The sequence below is a fragment of the Buteo buteo genome, chromosome 4 (genome assembly GCF_964188355.1).
Source record: "Buteo buteo chromosome 4, bButBut1.hap1.1, whole genome shotgun sequence".
NCBI classification, from domain to species: domain Eukaryota; kingdom Metazoa; phylum Chordata; class Aves; order Accipitriformes; family Accipitridae; genus Buteo; species Buteo buteo.
Window position 1 is genome coordinate 68,389,455 of NC_134174.1, and position 16,270 is coordinate 68,405,724.

At 40.7% G+C, this 16,270-nt stretch overlaps 1 protein-coding gene across 22 annotated transcripts in view; it reads right to left on the reverse strand.

Annotated features, from left to right (window-relative positions):
- EBF3 (EBF transcription factor 3) overlaps window positions 1-16,270 on the reverse strand; it is a 136,311-nt gene that overhangs the window by 2,315 nt on the left and 117,726 nt on the right. For 7 of the 22 annotated variants that reach the window (XR_012650192.1, XR_012650193.1, XM_075026624.1 and 4 more), the window contains 3 exons: window positions 15,579-15,756; window positions 14,195-14,383; window positions 13,591-13,788 (listed from right to left, as the gene is read on the reverse strand). Coding sequence is in view for 20 of the 22 variants with exons in the window: in XM_075026624.1 (XP_074882725.1) it covers window positions 13,591-13,788; window positions 14,195-14,383; window positions 15,579-15,756 (565 nt within the window). In the remaining 2 variants the exon portion in view is untranslated. Of the gene's footprint in view, window positions 1-918; window positions 6,981-13,590; window positions 13,789-14,194; window positions 14,384-15,578; window positions 15,757-16,270 lie in introns of those variants that run through there. The other 15 variants (XM_075026638.1, XM_075026637.1, XM_075026636.1 and 12 more) reach the window with 6 other exon arrangements.

A 16,270-nucleotide genomic window follows, 5' to 3' on the forward strand; every position in this document is an offset into this window, starting at 1 on the left:
TCTCCTTAAATAAGTGCCTCAATCTATGAAGTCACTTTGCTTTGAGCCCCTACTGCTCCCGTGCCCACCCCTTTCTGGCTTTACCCTGCTGAGTGACACGGCTCGGGTGATGGGTACGGAGACTGCGGGCGGTGGTCCTCACCCGTGGACCTGGCTTCACCCCTTGGTCCATCAGAGCCTCTGGCTGGTCCCTACACACTGCTTGGCCTCTGCTAATTTATCCGGGCTGTGTCTTGAGGGATGAAGTAAGTGAGGGTGTAGTCGGGGGGAAGTCTTGGAAGTCCTCTTAGGGATGTTTTGGATACAGTGTTTGTTGGATTCGTGACTTGGTCTAAGATGAGACACACTGATAAACCAGAAAGGTGAAGAAGCACCGTGGCACGGCTCCTACCTTCTTTAGCTTTTATTTTCCTTTTTTCATCTGGCTACACTTGGTCTGCACAAATAGCCTTGTTAGGTGGTTATTAGGGGTTGTTTGTTTATTGTTATTATTATTTCTACTCATTACAGTTTGAAAGCACTTTTGTGTCTGTGAAGCAAAATCCACAGCAATTGCTTCTTTTTCTTTCTTTCTTTTTTTTTTTTTTTTTTTAATCTTGGGACTAGAGCTGTAGTACGGAGGAAGGTGGTGACTGCAGCAGAACCAGTGCCCAGGGACATTCCCCCCCCCTTGCAAACCTCTGCGGTAGCACTGACGCCGGCTTGGGAGGTGACTCCACGTCCCGGTGCCGTCCTTCACCTGGCGAGGGGCGACCCGTGGGTCTGAGCCGTGGTGGCCAGACCCCAAACCCAGCCCCCCGCTCCAGCCCCCAGCACCTCGGCTGCAGCATCGCGCTGCCCGCTGGCACCCAGCCGCCGCAGAGGCAAAGCCGCCTCTGAGCGCTCGCTCCCGCAACAGAACTCCACAGCGCAAGGAAAGCCGTCGTTAAATACAACTTTATTGGGTTTCATTGTACAGGGGTGGGGTTTTTTTTCAGGTTTTTCCTCCTCTCTTCTCTCCGTCTTCCCCTTGGTGTCTCCATCCTGTGTTTCATCGTGGATACAAGGCAACTTTCCAGTTCATTGGCTCTATTACCCAGACCAATTCCAGCCTCAGTTTCCTTTTTTTTAGCTGGATTTTGCTTTCTCAGATTTGACACAGTAAGCAATCTGATTTTTCATCTGGTTGGAGCAGAGTAGCTTTCAGATCATTTCCTTGCACCCTCGCCACCCCCAACTTGGTCTGTTCTAGTTGCTGCCTTTTGTTACAAAGTCGTTTCTCAAAGAGTTTAATTTACCTCAAGGTGAATGCAGAGAAGGAGTCACATAACAACTGAAATCCTCTAAAAACTTTGTGGGCACCAAAAATGTGCCATTTTGCGACCCGTTAACTGCACCCTTTTTTTCACAATGCCCTTTCAGTACTAGTACAAAGTCAATAAAGAGGAAACAAAACTATTACGGTACAACTGTTGCTTTATTTGAATGTGTAAGAAATCAAAAAATCATGACTATATAGCCTCTATTGCTAGCATCGTATTTCAACTGGCCAAACTGCACTACCAATGTCACCAGCTGAAATGGGGTACCAGACCAGGAGGTCTCAAATCCTCCATCAGTTAATTTTGACCTGAGCACTGAGAAATAATATTTGATTTCTTGTATGTAACAATGAAATTTAGCATTATATATGAGAAAAAGAGATAGCTTGGGTTTAATTATTTAATACAATTTAAAGTTCTAGTATAGCTCATTTTATTTAGAACTTTAGTATTTCATGAAGCATCTGAGTAAAGATAATGATCACTTTTTAAATGATACACACCAACTTTTAAAAACTTTTTATTACTTGTGGACTTTAGGAATGTACCTCCTTTGTATACTTTTGTAGAGATTGTTTGCATACTCTGACTCCAGAGTGGGTGCTTTCTCTTCCTTTTCCTGTAAAACTTAGGGCAGTACATTGTATAATGACAAGTGACCAAAAAAAATCAATTTGTAATCTGATTTGAGGGTTTTGATTTCCTCTGATGAGTTTAAATTTCATTAAAAGCAACCTTATTCAAACATAAAAGAACTCCTTGAAGGGTAAAGCAGGGAATTGTCTCAAAGAGTATAAAGAATCTAAACTCTTTTGTGCTATTTATTCACGGCATTAATTGTGAGGTCCAACAGGCGGTGTCGGTTGGCAGATGCACCGTTATCGGCCCCGCGATCTGCACGAGGAGGGGAAAAAAAGCACAAGGGCTCACATTCAAAAATCGTTCTTTGGCGTATTGACACTTTAGTTATCAACAGCCCTTATTATCTGCTTAGCGGCGGATCGCAGCTTGCTGGTGACATAATAAGCTACAAATCACTGATGGGGCCTTTCTGCATTCTCCTAATTGTGTGTATTCTCCAGAAAAAAATTATCGTTGGGCCTCTTGTCTTGATGAGAAATTGACATTTTCTGGCGGAGCCTGGCGAGCACTATGTGGGGAGATAAGACTTATAGTTGTTTTAAAGGAGTGCAGCCATTCTTTCAGAGGCCTCTTTATTGCTCTAGTTGACCCACTTGATGAGTATGGATTTCATGAGGTCTTTTTCAGCATTTGAACTATAAAAGGTTCAGAATGACACCACCCCTTATAGACAAAAGATAACCTTGCCCTTTGAATATATTGATTCTTTATTAACTAGGCTGTTTAATGCAATGAAATGAGGCATTAGATTGAAGCCTATTTCAAGTGCTTTGAATAATCTTTAAAAGCTTGAAAGACTTTAAAAAGCTGCTCTGCAATAATTGGTATATACTTTTAGAGACTCTATTCCTTCATTTTGATTAAGAAATTTTTATCATCTTCCTATGTCTAAACTCACTATAGGCTGACACAACATATTTTCTCACCAGGGCTATTACCAAGCTACAGACAGGGTTGTGTCGTAGGTGGTGGCTCGCTCTAGGACTTGTCATTCCTAGCACAAAATGTATGGGTTTTCTTCTTTTGTATTTTCTTTGCATTGAAAGTTAGACGAACCATTTAGATGCTCATTATTCAAACCTTTGAAATAAACCTAAAAGGAAAAGTGCCAGTAGGCATCATGCAGACTTTCATCCCTATAAACCATCTTATTTTTTAGTGGGATGCATCTGATTATGCCACCGTTTAAACACGATACACAGATACATACTCAAAGTGGAACTGTTGTCAATGCATCATAATAATAAGCATAATCCAAAGTGCTCTATATTTCTAACATCTGTTTTCATCAAACATAAAAACTATGGAAATACTGGAGAAGAAAGGCAACAGAGTTAAATATCCCAGTTTTCCTTCTTCCTAAATTGTAGCTACAGTAAGCTGCACCTTCTCATCACACTCCATTTAACGGCGGAAACACGGGGCGACGAAGGAGAGACTCCGGCATATGGCATGTCATTTGGCAGTATACACACATACACAAGCACATACATTTACTTTGCAGCTCGGAGTTTCTCAGTGCCCTCTTGAAGTTGTCAGCAGCCCTCTGGTTAACGACAGGAGAAAACTCACGTAACGAGCTCCCGTGCTTTACCGGGACGGGCGCGTGGGTTCCTCTGCCGGCTGTGCACGCAGCCAGACCCGTATTCCTGTACAAACGCCCTTTTTCTGGTGGCTGCGGTCACACGCGACGATGCGGGCACACGCTCGGCACCTGGGGAAGGGAGCTCAGACCTCTGCTTCAGGCTTAGCATCGTAACAGTCCAGAGCATGAAATATTTGTGTTCAGTAGTATAATCAGCAAAAGCATTTGCCTCCTTGTCAGCATTTAAAAGACGAGTACGTCAACCGTCGGTGTCAAATCGCTGCATGGAAAATTTGGGTTGTGCTATGTTTAAAATAACTTTTCCTGTTTACAGACTTTTACAATATGATATTAAAATAGAAAAAAAAAAGTAAAAAAATTACTCTACTGTTACCTTCACTTTACAAAAAGGGTGTCTAAAGCACAGTTTTGTTTAAATACTTCACCAAGGCTGAGCAACAAGTCATTGCCGCACTGGGGAGCAGAGATCTCCTTCCTCATCATCCTCAGGGGCTGCCTGGGCTGGCTATCCTGGGGCACGTCAAGGATTGTGCTTTTTCTTAACCATGACATAACTTCGAGTTCTGGTATTTAGAAATGAAACCCCCGGTGTTGCATTTTTTTGTTTTGTGTTTAGTCACTTTTTTAATAATCAAACCAGATAAAATTACTAAAAATGAAATTCACAGACAAGAAATACTTTAATTAAATATTGTGTAAAATGAACATTTTTTTATACAGTTAAATATATGAAAAAATGTACAGATAAAACAATCTTATTGTAGGGTCTTTAACAGTAAAATCTACCATTTAGTGAAGCTTTCCTTCTGGAGACAATGAAGCAATGAGTGCATTGACTAAGTAATCTAAAACACAAACAGATTGCATTTATGAAGAAACTTGCAAACTTTCTTAACATGTACACGTGACCTCTTCTTTAGAGCAAAACCTTACTTAGACAAAATATAACGGAGGCAATTCAGTTCCAAAGTGACTTCTCAGGCTTTTCCACTTAGCTAAGCCTTATTCCTTATCACAAAGGAAATGCGCGCGGCATTTATCAGCTGTGATACGCTGTATCGTTCTTTTAAACCCTTTAATAAACGCTTTACTAAAATGTGCATTTTTGCCCAGGAATAAAAAAAAAAATAATGATCCCTCCTTTTTGGTTAAAACTTTAATTCTGCTGCAGTTTGCAACATGTTTTGCAGTGCTGCGTTGGCAAACTATTTAGTGCAAAGTAAAAAAAAAAAAAAAAATCTCCACGTTTCTCTCTATGGATTTGGCACTAACAGCCACAATATACAACGGAGGTCATTCCAGTTTAAAAAGTACAGTCACCTACGGGTGTATTACAAAAAGTTCCATAAAAAAACCAATAAACCTAAATAAACAAACCCCAAACATTTAAAAATTATGTATGTTCCCGATTTCATGTGAAACCTTTATCTTTTTTGAACAGTGCAGGGTTCAGGAGAATGCAGAGTGCAGCAGAAAAGAGACACATAAAGGAGTGATATAATTGTACACCAGGTTTGTGCTTTTTTTTTTTTTTTTTTTTTTACACCAGAAATTATCCAAATGAAGTAGTGATTAACAATTGTGGTGTAAGCCTGTGATAAAACAGCACAAAAGTTTTTCAAAGAAGTTCACTTTTAAGGCATCAGAGAAGTTAATGTGGCAAACGTTTTAATTAAAACATCAGAAGTGAATTTATTTTAAACTTTAGGCCTCTGAATTTTTCCAGTAAACACAGTTCAGCTATGTGGCAAAGTCATGGGTGGCAGCTAAAAATGACTTTTTACAATCTTTTAAAAAAAAATTAAAAAATTAAAAAAAGAAAAAAAAAAGGAAGAAAAAAAATGCAACCACAAAATAGATTCATCTTTTCTGTGGCTGTATCACATGCACATATTCTACTAGTATTCATTACAGCCATGTGGCACAATTTTGATTTGACTATACAACAAACAACTTTTTTTTCAAAATTATTTGTTCTGATAACTTAAAAATAATATAAAAATAAACAATGAATTTGACTTTTCCTCAAAAATAAAAAAAAAAAGGATGGAAAGTCTAAATAATAGCAACTTTATGAAGTACAAATGAAATGTACGGACACTAATTTATTTAAAAGAAAAACATGAAGGCAACGGTTCTTGGCTTAATGCTATTCTCAGCATCACAATACCAGGCCATGACAAAAACCAATACATACAAGAAAAAAAAAAAAAAAAAAAAGATGAAAAGCAATATACAAAATTTCAAAGATAAATACAATATTTATAGTTGATATGTTACAAAATAAATTCCCTTAGTGACTGCAAGTGTTTATGTGAAAGAAAGTGTTGCAATGAATAAGACTATTTTATTCCTTATAGGCTTCATAAGGAATAAAATTTGCTTTTCTAAATATTTAAGTGGATCTGAAAAAAATTCAAGACAAGTGTATAAATATTTAGCTACAACTTTGGCAAAATCACAAAAGTCTACAATTTTATAACCACATACAAAACACATTAGGGAAGAAGGATCTAGAAGTCAAAAGGACAATTTTCTGGTACAAGAAACATAGACTTCACAGTAGCCTAAGAATGCAATAGTATACAGTGCTAGCAAAAGTTGAAAAAATGTTGCAGATCACACTTGCTTAACAGGAAGCTCTAGCAGTGGAAGTATATTTTTTTTTACCAACAGACAGTAGCAATTTTTTTCTCTGTCAGTGTGCTTGTTGAAGGCAAGAGAATTCAATATCAAAGTTACAATTTCTAACTACAATAAGTTACAAAGTTCCATTTCATTAAGATGAAGTTAAGCAATGATAAACCCACCCGTGCCCACCCCCGCGCCCCGGTTTTTGTTTTTCTAATCATATATTCATCCTTTTTTTTTTTTTTCCAGTTTGATGGCTCATAACCTCCTTGGCCCCCTTTTTTCCACCACAAAAAAATATTTCACATTATAGAGATACACAACCATTGTGAATCTAGTTATGAGTACAGAAAAATGTTCGGAGGCATTTTTCATCAGTGTTTCATGATAATCAAAATGGTGCATCCACAAAGTTTCTCCCAACACATAGCAAGTACTAGACATAGCCAAGACGTAATCAGAAACTTTATACAAAATAGGCGTCGCTTTTTCCTTATTCTTCAGGACTGAGAAATGTGAAAATATGAGAAAAATTCAGTCAATAAAATGGAATTGTTCATGAAGAAGTAGGTTGTTTGCATGTAGATTCTTAATAGTTTAAATAAAATCTTTAAACAAAGTCTTTTTTTTTTTTTTTTTGTAGCATTTCGATTTGTTGCTGATTCTGTGTGAAGATACTGTTTCCATCAGCATGTCTTAATATACTAAACTTGTCCCCTAAGCCCATCCTCTGAAGCTTGGTGCTACGGTAGGTAAACAAAAGTGACTTTACATTGGCGGGACTACAAGCCCAGACATAGCTAAAAGAAAAAGAGAAGAAAAATCAGCCGTTATTAGCACGCTCGTGTAAGGCATATCTGGTTCAAAGCCACCGCGATGCTCAGCACCAGCCCGGGCTCCTCCACGCCGCGCCACGGCATCCTCCGACCGAGGGACCGCCGACGCGCGCTTTTCCCAGCCAAACACTCCGCAAGGGCTTCACGGCGCGGAAGGAGGCTCCGAGCGGGTTTTTGGGGGGGTTTGGTTTTTTTTTGTGCGTGGAGCATCCCGACTCCCGCGAGCACGGCGTCTCTCCCAGCGCGGGGCTAAGAGCGAGGCGGGGGTCAGGCTCCCGACAGCCGAGGAACGACACGGTCACTTCTGGTCGTGTCGGGCATCCCTCGGGAACGTCCCCGCAGCGGGAAGCCCGCCAGCCACCGCTTCACGCCCAGACCTGGCACCTGGGCAGAAAACTTCCATTTCCACCGTTGTGCTTTAGGGTAACAGCCGGGCTGAGCAAGCCAAGGGCTCTCTAAGACCAAAGCCAAGTCCACCTACGCTTGCGCTCAACTCTGGAGACCAAGCACCATAACAAGTCATGAGATTAATGCCCCTGAGCAGCCATCTCCTTTTGTTTTAACAGATAAAGACTGAGGTGCCAACAACTACCGCTTTTTTCCTGGTTAACTCTTTGGTAGAAACAATTTAGACAGTCTTTAATTTTAGTGTTGTTTAATTTTTGCCATAATGATATTTCTCATTAATTTATGTACAACAGATATTAATAAATTTGTTCGTGTAGTGATGTGAACTTCAATTTCTCAGTTCATTAATTTCAACAATATTAATTTATTTCAGATTCGCTGTTACAGCTTGACGGTTCGGAAGAGCTGGGTACGTACACATTTGGTACGTAACGCAACCTCCTACAGCAGCCAGCAGCGTGGTCGGCACGACCAGAATTGCTCCAACGGCTGCGACCGGAGCCCCGAGCAGCTCTGGTCCCACCGGCGCCGTAGGCGGCTGTGCGAGCGGATGGGAAGGACTTGTCTGGGAACGCATCTCTCTAAAACACATCTCAAGTGATGCCCTTGAAACAGGTTTGAGTTTTCCAACTCTGCTACTTTTTTTCCCCAATATGTCAAAATCGAAATGGAAGTTGTAATTTTGCATAGTTCATAGTACTGCATGTTTTAAACCTAAACAGCGACCGAAGTTACAAAACATAACTGGAGAATAGTGCGTATATTGGCAGAGACCCTTCCTAGCCAAAACGTTTACTTTCCTTATCGTATTTCCACTAAATCTCCCGCACTCCACACTACATCGAGCAGCCGACCTAGCCCCAGAGAGGTTTGGTTACATGGGAGGCACCTGAACTGGGGGACGCAGGAGCTCATTTTGAGGTGCTGTTATGCTACCATACAACCATCAGCTGCCCTGGACATCAAGATCACCACAAGTCAACCCAAAATATAGGGTCTTCCTATCTTTTCTGGTTCAGGTTCAGCAGGCATCTGTCATCGCACTCTATGTCGAGGTGGTGGTAAGACGTAAAGGCTACGGCTCAGAGCCAGCACGAGACATGCTCTGCCAGCACGCTAAGCAAAGTGCAAAAGTCCAGGACTGATCTGGACATTTGCTTCTTCAAAGAACAACATAGCAGAAAAAAAAGTCCAGATTTTTTTCTTCCAGAGGTTGTGTGCATGAATTCCTTAATAAATGGCACGTCATTATTTGGCACTAAAACCCTGCACATCTTAATCACACATTTATTGTACTCTCATGTTTGGTTTCTGCTGTGTGAAAATTTAGGTTGTCTGCTGCAGACTTTTCTGCGGAAAAAAAAGTCTGAATTCTTTAATTTAAGCTATTTAGCCATTTTTGTTGAATTCTATCTGTGGCACAATGGGAGGGGGTGCAAAATTGGTGCTCCAGACATTTACTTTGCTATTTATTTTAGTAGCAACATTTGACAATTGTGAATTTCTGCACTATGTTTCCTGCTGTGCAAATTGATACCAAATGCCTTCTTAAAGAAAAATCGGGTGGCTAGTTTTTTAATAACAATTTTAATAGTTTCATCCAGGGGAAGACCAGAAAATTAAGCAGGATGCAATTTTAAAAGAATATAGAGAACCTTTTGCTCTGCATTACAGTCGTAAAGCTTAACAGAGAGCAATATCTTTCACAATCTATAAAAAGTAAATTACAGTTGAAGGCCAAATTTTGAACACATATTGTACTTCCAACTTTGCAGCGAACCAGCACTTGCTCGCTAAAAAATTTATTTTATACCTTAAATGTCCATTGTTTTAAACAGGAAAAAGCCCTCTGCCGTAAGGAACCCATACACTAGCATCCTGCTCTTAAAAAAAAAAAGTGTAAGTACTTAACTTTCTGATCATAGACTATGCAATGGAAGTCATACAGAGTTAACAATGTTGTGGCTTTTTGGATAAGGCCCACAGGCCCTTTTCTGTAGACTCACTCACAGGAGTGAGTCGTACCCACAGGACAACAGAGAGAGGGGATCTCCTCTGCAAGCTGCAGCTTCCGAGTTTTGACCCTAATTAGGGTATCGGTTGGCCGAGGACGGATGCGCAGCTGGCAGGGATGGCATACGAGTGCCGCAAGGACGAAGACTACACGTTAGCTCTGGCTGACCTTTCCGAGATTTCCCCAGATTGTCTTCTTTTTTATTCTTTTTCTTTTCTTAACCTCCGTCTTAGATCTCTTTAGAAAAAAAGTGAATCCCCATGATGGCTATAGACCCCTCCATGTTCACTCTTGGGCAGTAAGTCCCAAAACACAGAGTGGCTTTTAGGGGGCCATGCTGACTAGCAGCAAGATCTTGCTTCCAGTGTGGTGGGCGCAGGTGGTCCCGATGTGATGTTACCACAAGCCAGAAGTTAGAGCAGCTCCACCTCTGCTTTATACTACGTTAGAGGGACAGAACAGCCCATCTGAGGTCCAGATGGAGCTTCATAGTTCTGCTCCTGCTTTCTCACCATCTTAGATATACCATGAACAGCATTTTTTCCACACGCAGACAAATCCTACAGTGGTTTACCCAGCACGGATGGGTGCAATTAACCCCCAAATCCTTGTAAAAAGGACTGCCCGTGCCTGCAGGGCTGTTACATGTCGGGTTTTGCCGTGCTTTCATCTGACTCTGCCCCTGCACAGTGCTAACAAACTGGGCTAGGAAACTGGGAAAAACTGGGCTGCCTGGCCCCGTCATGTCGGTGTGCGATGCCTTGCCATAGCCGGCTCAACCAGCTTCCCTGAAAACTATCCAGCTGGCTTTTCTTTCAGAACAGAGCTTACGTGGGGAAAGGTAACCTAACAAGCAACAAGAGAGAGGATATCCTGCCCTGTGATTAAAAGAGCACGTCATCCCTTCTTATCCAGGTTCATAAACTGCAGGATTTACCGTCGGTACAACAACAGTGACCATGAGCTCCCACTTCTGTCTTGGCTTGACTAAAAGTACGTGACCATTGCTAACAGTGCAGACTCCTCAGCTGTCACTCCGCTCCTTCACATCCCGCTGTATAATGAGGCTCTGTACTTGAAGATCACCGAAAAATTTTAGCTGTGTTAGACTGCAGCTCTTGAATTCCGGATTTTAATTTAAAGTAGAACATGTGCTGATCAGAAAACTCTCGAGCTGCTTGTACAGTGTTCAGAAAGCAACTAATTAAACTTTACAAAGGGCTCAATGTCAACAAATGACTAAGAAAATAGGAAGAAGGAAGCAGAAGCCCCCTAAATAACTGTACAGGTAAAATGCAGTGTAAGTATCTATCTCCTGCCTTGCTGGCTTTGCTTCATGATGTCTCATGAAGGAAGCGTATGACAAATTCATCCCTGTCTTGCCACTCAGTTCTGGCTGCAGTTCAATTCGAGGCACTGGTTGAGATCTGTGAGGACAGCTGGGTGAAGTGTTGTCAACCTGAAGCCTTTCGTGAGTTCAGTCTGAATTAACCCAACAGCTTTGGTTGGAAAAAATGATGGTGCCTCTCTGCTGTGATGATAAAGGAATGCACAGAGGATATATCAGATGCAATTTGATTTTCTCCTCAGCCCAAGGGGACCTGAACCCACATATTTTACCCTTCGCTAGAGTACCCTAACTCTCACGATACAGAGCATTGCTTCGTGGTGCCATGCCACTTTGCATAAATGACTCAATTTTTTGTCACAACCCCAGAACTCAGTGCTCTAATTACCAGCCCAGAAAATTGTTCTTGCTACTTCTCTGGGTCATTTTGCTCAACACAAAATGATTCAGTTTAGCTGCTTCAGCTGGGTAAGGAAAACATGACTTTTTTTTTTTTTTCCCAACACTTCTGTTCATTTTCAGTTTGGCTGCTGAACCAAACCCCAAAGTTTCTGCACATCCCTACATCTGGACACCTTTTGTGTGTGAAGTTTTAGTGCTCAGCAGGGCAGGAACAGCCCGGTGAGGCAGCAGCGCAGGTCTCGGGGGCACCTAACCTAGAGCTTTAGCAACACCCATGGGATGCTGGACTTGGCCAGGGATGACACCATGTCTGCTCTTTGGGTTGCAGCATCCTAAAATCAGGGGTTGAAGGGATCGTTAGGCCTTCACTGGGCTCTCTGGGCATGGAAAAAGCTCAGTCCAGGGCAGGGTTGGGCCTCAGCCTAAAAGCTGACTTCATCACCTATTTAACAAAGTCAGTATTGGTAAATTCGAAGTTGTCTACCGGGCGTTTATACGAAAAGCATTTTGTACCTGAGGATGAAGACGTACGGTTACTGGGGGCTTGGGGAGGTGCCAGGGGAGATTGGGTGCTCGGTGCAGGCATTTAGCCTGCCCAGTTCTTCTGAAAACCCCACTTTGCAGTAATCTATACCTTTTAAGCACCTGAAACCTTGAATATCTGATGGGAATCCCTTTGTTTACATGCTGAAATTACAGAAGTTTAGATCATTTTAATTTAGCTCTGTAAATAGTTTTATTTTTCAGAGTAACTCAGTATCAACAAGGTAATGAGAATATATATATAAAAACACTTGCTTCGGAATAGCTGCCTCAGATCTAAGCCATGTGTTACCATATTATTTTATTTTATTTTATTTTACTTTATTTTATTTTATTTTATTTCAGGATCTACTTTTTATACTAGTGTCTTTTTATAAAAAGAGGAAAGTAGGACACTGGATTATTTTATGAATGGATAATCTTTTCTAAGAATATTGCTTATACCTGGTATAGTTTTCTACTCACAGTAACATAGTAAAGCTTCCACTAAAGACATAGGCAATGACAGAAATTGTTAATCTAATTATCCTTTTCTTTAACATCCATCCTACAATAAGATTTGTCTAGCTGGATCCTCAGCCCTTCACTGACCCGAGTGCATAATAAGCTCTCAGATGCTTCTTTGGGCCAAGAAATGAATAACAAGCTACAGGGACATCCATTTTGAGATCCTGGTCTCAAACGGCCTGGATTTGGGGTGGACAGACAGGTCTGTGGGATTATGTCTCTCCAAAGTGCCTTAAGCTGGAGAGCACAAAATGCAGGTGTCCAGAATTAGTCGGGCAAATCAAAATATCTGTCTTCATCTGTTTGCCTGTGAGTGCTCATCATATTATGGATATCATGGTAATGCAAAGAATAAATAATACTGCGCTACCTACATCTTAACTGAGAAAGTCAAGAGGAGTGACGACCTCCGGGGTAAGAGTGTCTGCAGCCCTTTCTGATCTCCATGGGATCTGAAGTGCTTCGACTTACTGCACTGTGCAACGAGGCTTATGATTTGCAAAACAGAGGCAAACAAAACTTTCCAACAATCCTAACGCATCTGACAATATTCTCTTTTAAATGTTAAAATATACCATAAAAAGGAAGACTTTTTTGTTCATCTTTTTATTCTTCCACCAAACGTACACTGTATCATAATTCCTCCTGCCCCAGTCCCAGCAGGTGACCAGGGAAATTCTGCAACTGATTTATAAATCGTCCATTACACTACCCCCACGAAATCACAGAGATTAAAAAAATGCAGAAGCTTAAAATTGCCTGCCTCAATTAAAATATTTAGTTGCTCATTTAGGGAAGTAACCATTTAAACACCATGGTAAGAGAGTGATCTGGGACCGACAGAGCACACAAACTCACTGCACAAGCGGCTAGCTACTCCAAGGGAAGGTTAGTTCCCTGAGTAAGAGCTTAACTGGTTTACACTGATTTGAGATATTTTAAAATAACTATTGCATCCTATGTAAAATGAGGAAATCACACCACATCATGGTTTTAAACAGCCGTAGAAATGCGTTCAGAAAACATATAAACGCAAGGAGTACATGAACCCTCCCAGAAGCATTCAGGGATACAGTCTTACTTTAAAATTTAAGGCACGAATTCCTAAGGGAAATTGCCAGAAGAACAACTAGTGTTTTCTCTAATGCAAGTATTAAAAATGAACTAAGATTTGCTTAAAATCTTAGCATACCATTCGTGCCACCCTGTTTCTTCTCCTGCTTTTGCATCACTATGAGAGCACCGGAGACCTAAAAATATAGCGAGGTACCTTTCTCCAGAATAAACGACCAGGGCTTGAGTGTATGCACCAAAAAAGCAATACACAGAAAATTGAGAGAGATCCAGCTCACCTTGAAGTCCATTTCCATTTGCACTGGTGCAAGATGGTGGAGGAGAGGCTTGGGGCCTGACAACAGGAGCAAAGGCGCTCTTTTGTTTCACTGCAGAGATGACATTGGCAGGTGAGAATGAGAAAATGCCGTGTGTACTGCTACAGTTTGAAGGGAGGGTGACCGAAGAGGCTGCCATGGTAGGGCTTGACGGCACTACTGCAATAAAGCAAAAATAATCAGGACTCAGATTGAGGTTTTCACGGCAAACATGGAAAAGAGAGTGATAGGGCCTTGCCTCTTAATATATATATATATATATAAAAAAATATATATAAAAAAAAAAAATGAAATGCCTTGGCTTGGCCACTCTCTGGATAACAGGCAAACTCTTTTGTGTTGGACTTTTGTTACAAATTGCGCAGTCCAATTTTTTTTTCTATCTGAGATTGTATTATGGCACAAACAGATCAATTTATTATATTCATTTTTACGTCCAGCCTCCAGAGTCACCCCTCCTTTTATCCAGTAGCTCACAATATAGGAAATCAAAACAATGCAAGTATTTGATTTTGTAGTAAATATGAATCTATATGATGATGTGTTACCAAAAATAGACACTTACTGCCATAAGGAGAGTTAGCTGAGGAGCCATTAAGAAATCCAGGGGAACCTGGTACACCTAGATTGGGCATGCCGGCATTGCCATATCCATTCATGCTATTGCTGACTGTGTTGTAATTGGACTGCTGAGGAGTACTGCTGGGAACATATCCTCGCGGGGAAACACTGCTTGTGTTGCGACTGTAACCTACTGTGTTAGAAACCCCCCCACCCCAAAAAAATAATGTTATTTTATAATATAGACTTAGGGCTGGGGGGTTTCCTCATGCAGCATATATTACACAGTTTTAATTGATTGCACAGCTTTGCTCTAAGTTGTCTCTTACTGCCCTATCAACTCTTGCAGTTTGAGATAACCTTATCACGCCAACCCTACTTAAATCATCTGCGAGCACTCTATGTTGTCTCTCCTCTTAGCACAGACAGCCAACAAAAGCTCTCTTCGATCCAGCTGTGTCAGGTGCCTTCACGTTTGTCTTTAGGAGCAATTATCAACAGGCTCGAGTCCCGCTTTGTACCAACACACTGAATGAACTTTCAGCCTCTCCAGACCTTCAAATGCCATAGCTGACAAGAAAAACTTTTTTGTTGCGGTGATTTACTTTAAAAGGCTGTTTTGGGCTCTTCATTTTATGACTGATAGTTTTACGCTAACAACAAGCTCGTACTTTCGTAAGGTGTAGCCATCGGTGAAAACTAATTCAAGATCAAGTACAGAATTTCATAAGGCTTATTAGCTTGGAAAAGCATTAAAAGACAATCTTTTTAGAAGAGGAAACATAGCAGAATCAGGATTTTAAACAACAATTTGTTCCTATCTGAGCAATCAATTTAATAATTACGTTGCAAGCAAAAAATATGGGTTTGAACATATCTAATAATCCTGTTTCCCTCCTTTCATTAGTATCAAAATTAATTTTAAATGCAATACGCTACATGCATTTTCAATTACAACAGGTAAATTAAATCAACTATTACTTTTATTAGTAACATGTCACACATGCCTATAAACAAAGTATTTTAAAATCACAGACATCAAATTAGATTTATCTGTGTAAATATTCCAAAACCAGGTGGAGATACCTTGACGTAATTATTTTATAAAAAACATACACGTTGTATATTTACTGTGAATAATAAAGAGCTTTCTACACTTTGCCAATTTTTTTTTTTCCACTGGAGATGCTTTATGATAACAGTAAACGAAAGAACAGGAAGAATTAAATATTAGGAGAAAGTTAAAGGCGGCATTTCATTACACGATCAGACATACGACTACGGGGAGAAAAAGAGGTAGAACACAGCGGTGACATCAGCTCGTATTAATAGGCACTGGCCAAAAGCAGTCAACAACATGAAGGATTAACTCTTGAAATCCCACATACCTTGGTCGTTCGCTTGTGATGTTTCGGAAACATTAACGGCGAGCTGGCTGCTGAAGGAGTTCACTCCCATCATGCCAGTGTGAGCAGGAGTGTTGGCTAGAGTGGGGATCTGGTTGTGATTGCGTGGCACACTGTATAGCGCTTCAGCAATGTCAGCTGCTCGTTTCAGGATTATTTCCTAGAAAGACATAAAATAAGCACTGACAACTAAGAAACTGATTTGCACAAACATTCCAAGTCGCAACGACGTTAAAATTTACAGAGGAGATTCATGTGACATTATCGTAAGGGTGGGGATTTTGCTGCTCGTTTCAGCTGCACCCTCTGTTTTCCTGCCTACGTACCAGAGCACTATGCAACTTCACGTCAACACAGTAAGTATAAAGAAATAAAGTAATTAACATAGAATTAGAGTTTAGCGCTGTAAGTCCTGCGAAAATTGTAACATACACTTTATTCGTCCGGGGCAGTAGATGTATTTTCAGCAGTTTGCAAAATACAGCATGCTTTATCCGCTCTGTTTAGCAGATTTCTTTAGGACTTCCCATTAGTCACTGTATATTTTGGCCCGAATTCAAGGTTATTCTCTTGCCTTAATGATTGCTTATGCTTTTGGCACCTTACACTTAATTGTCATTTCTGATAGGCAAACTAGCGGTGAGAAGAGAATGGGAAGATGAAGCATTTCCCTT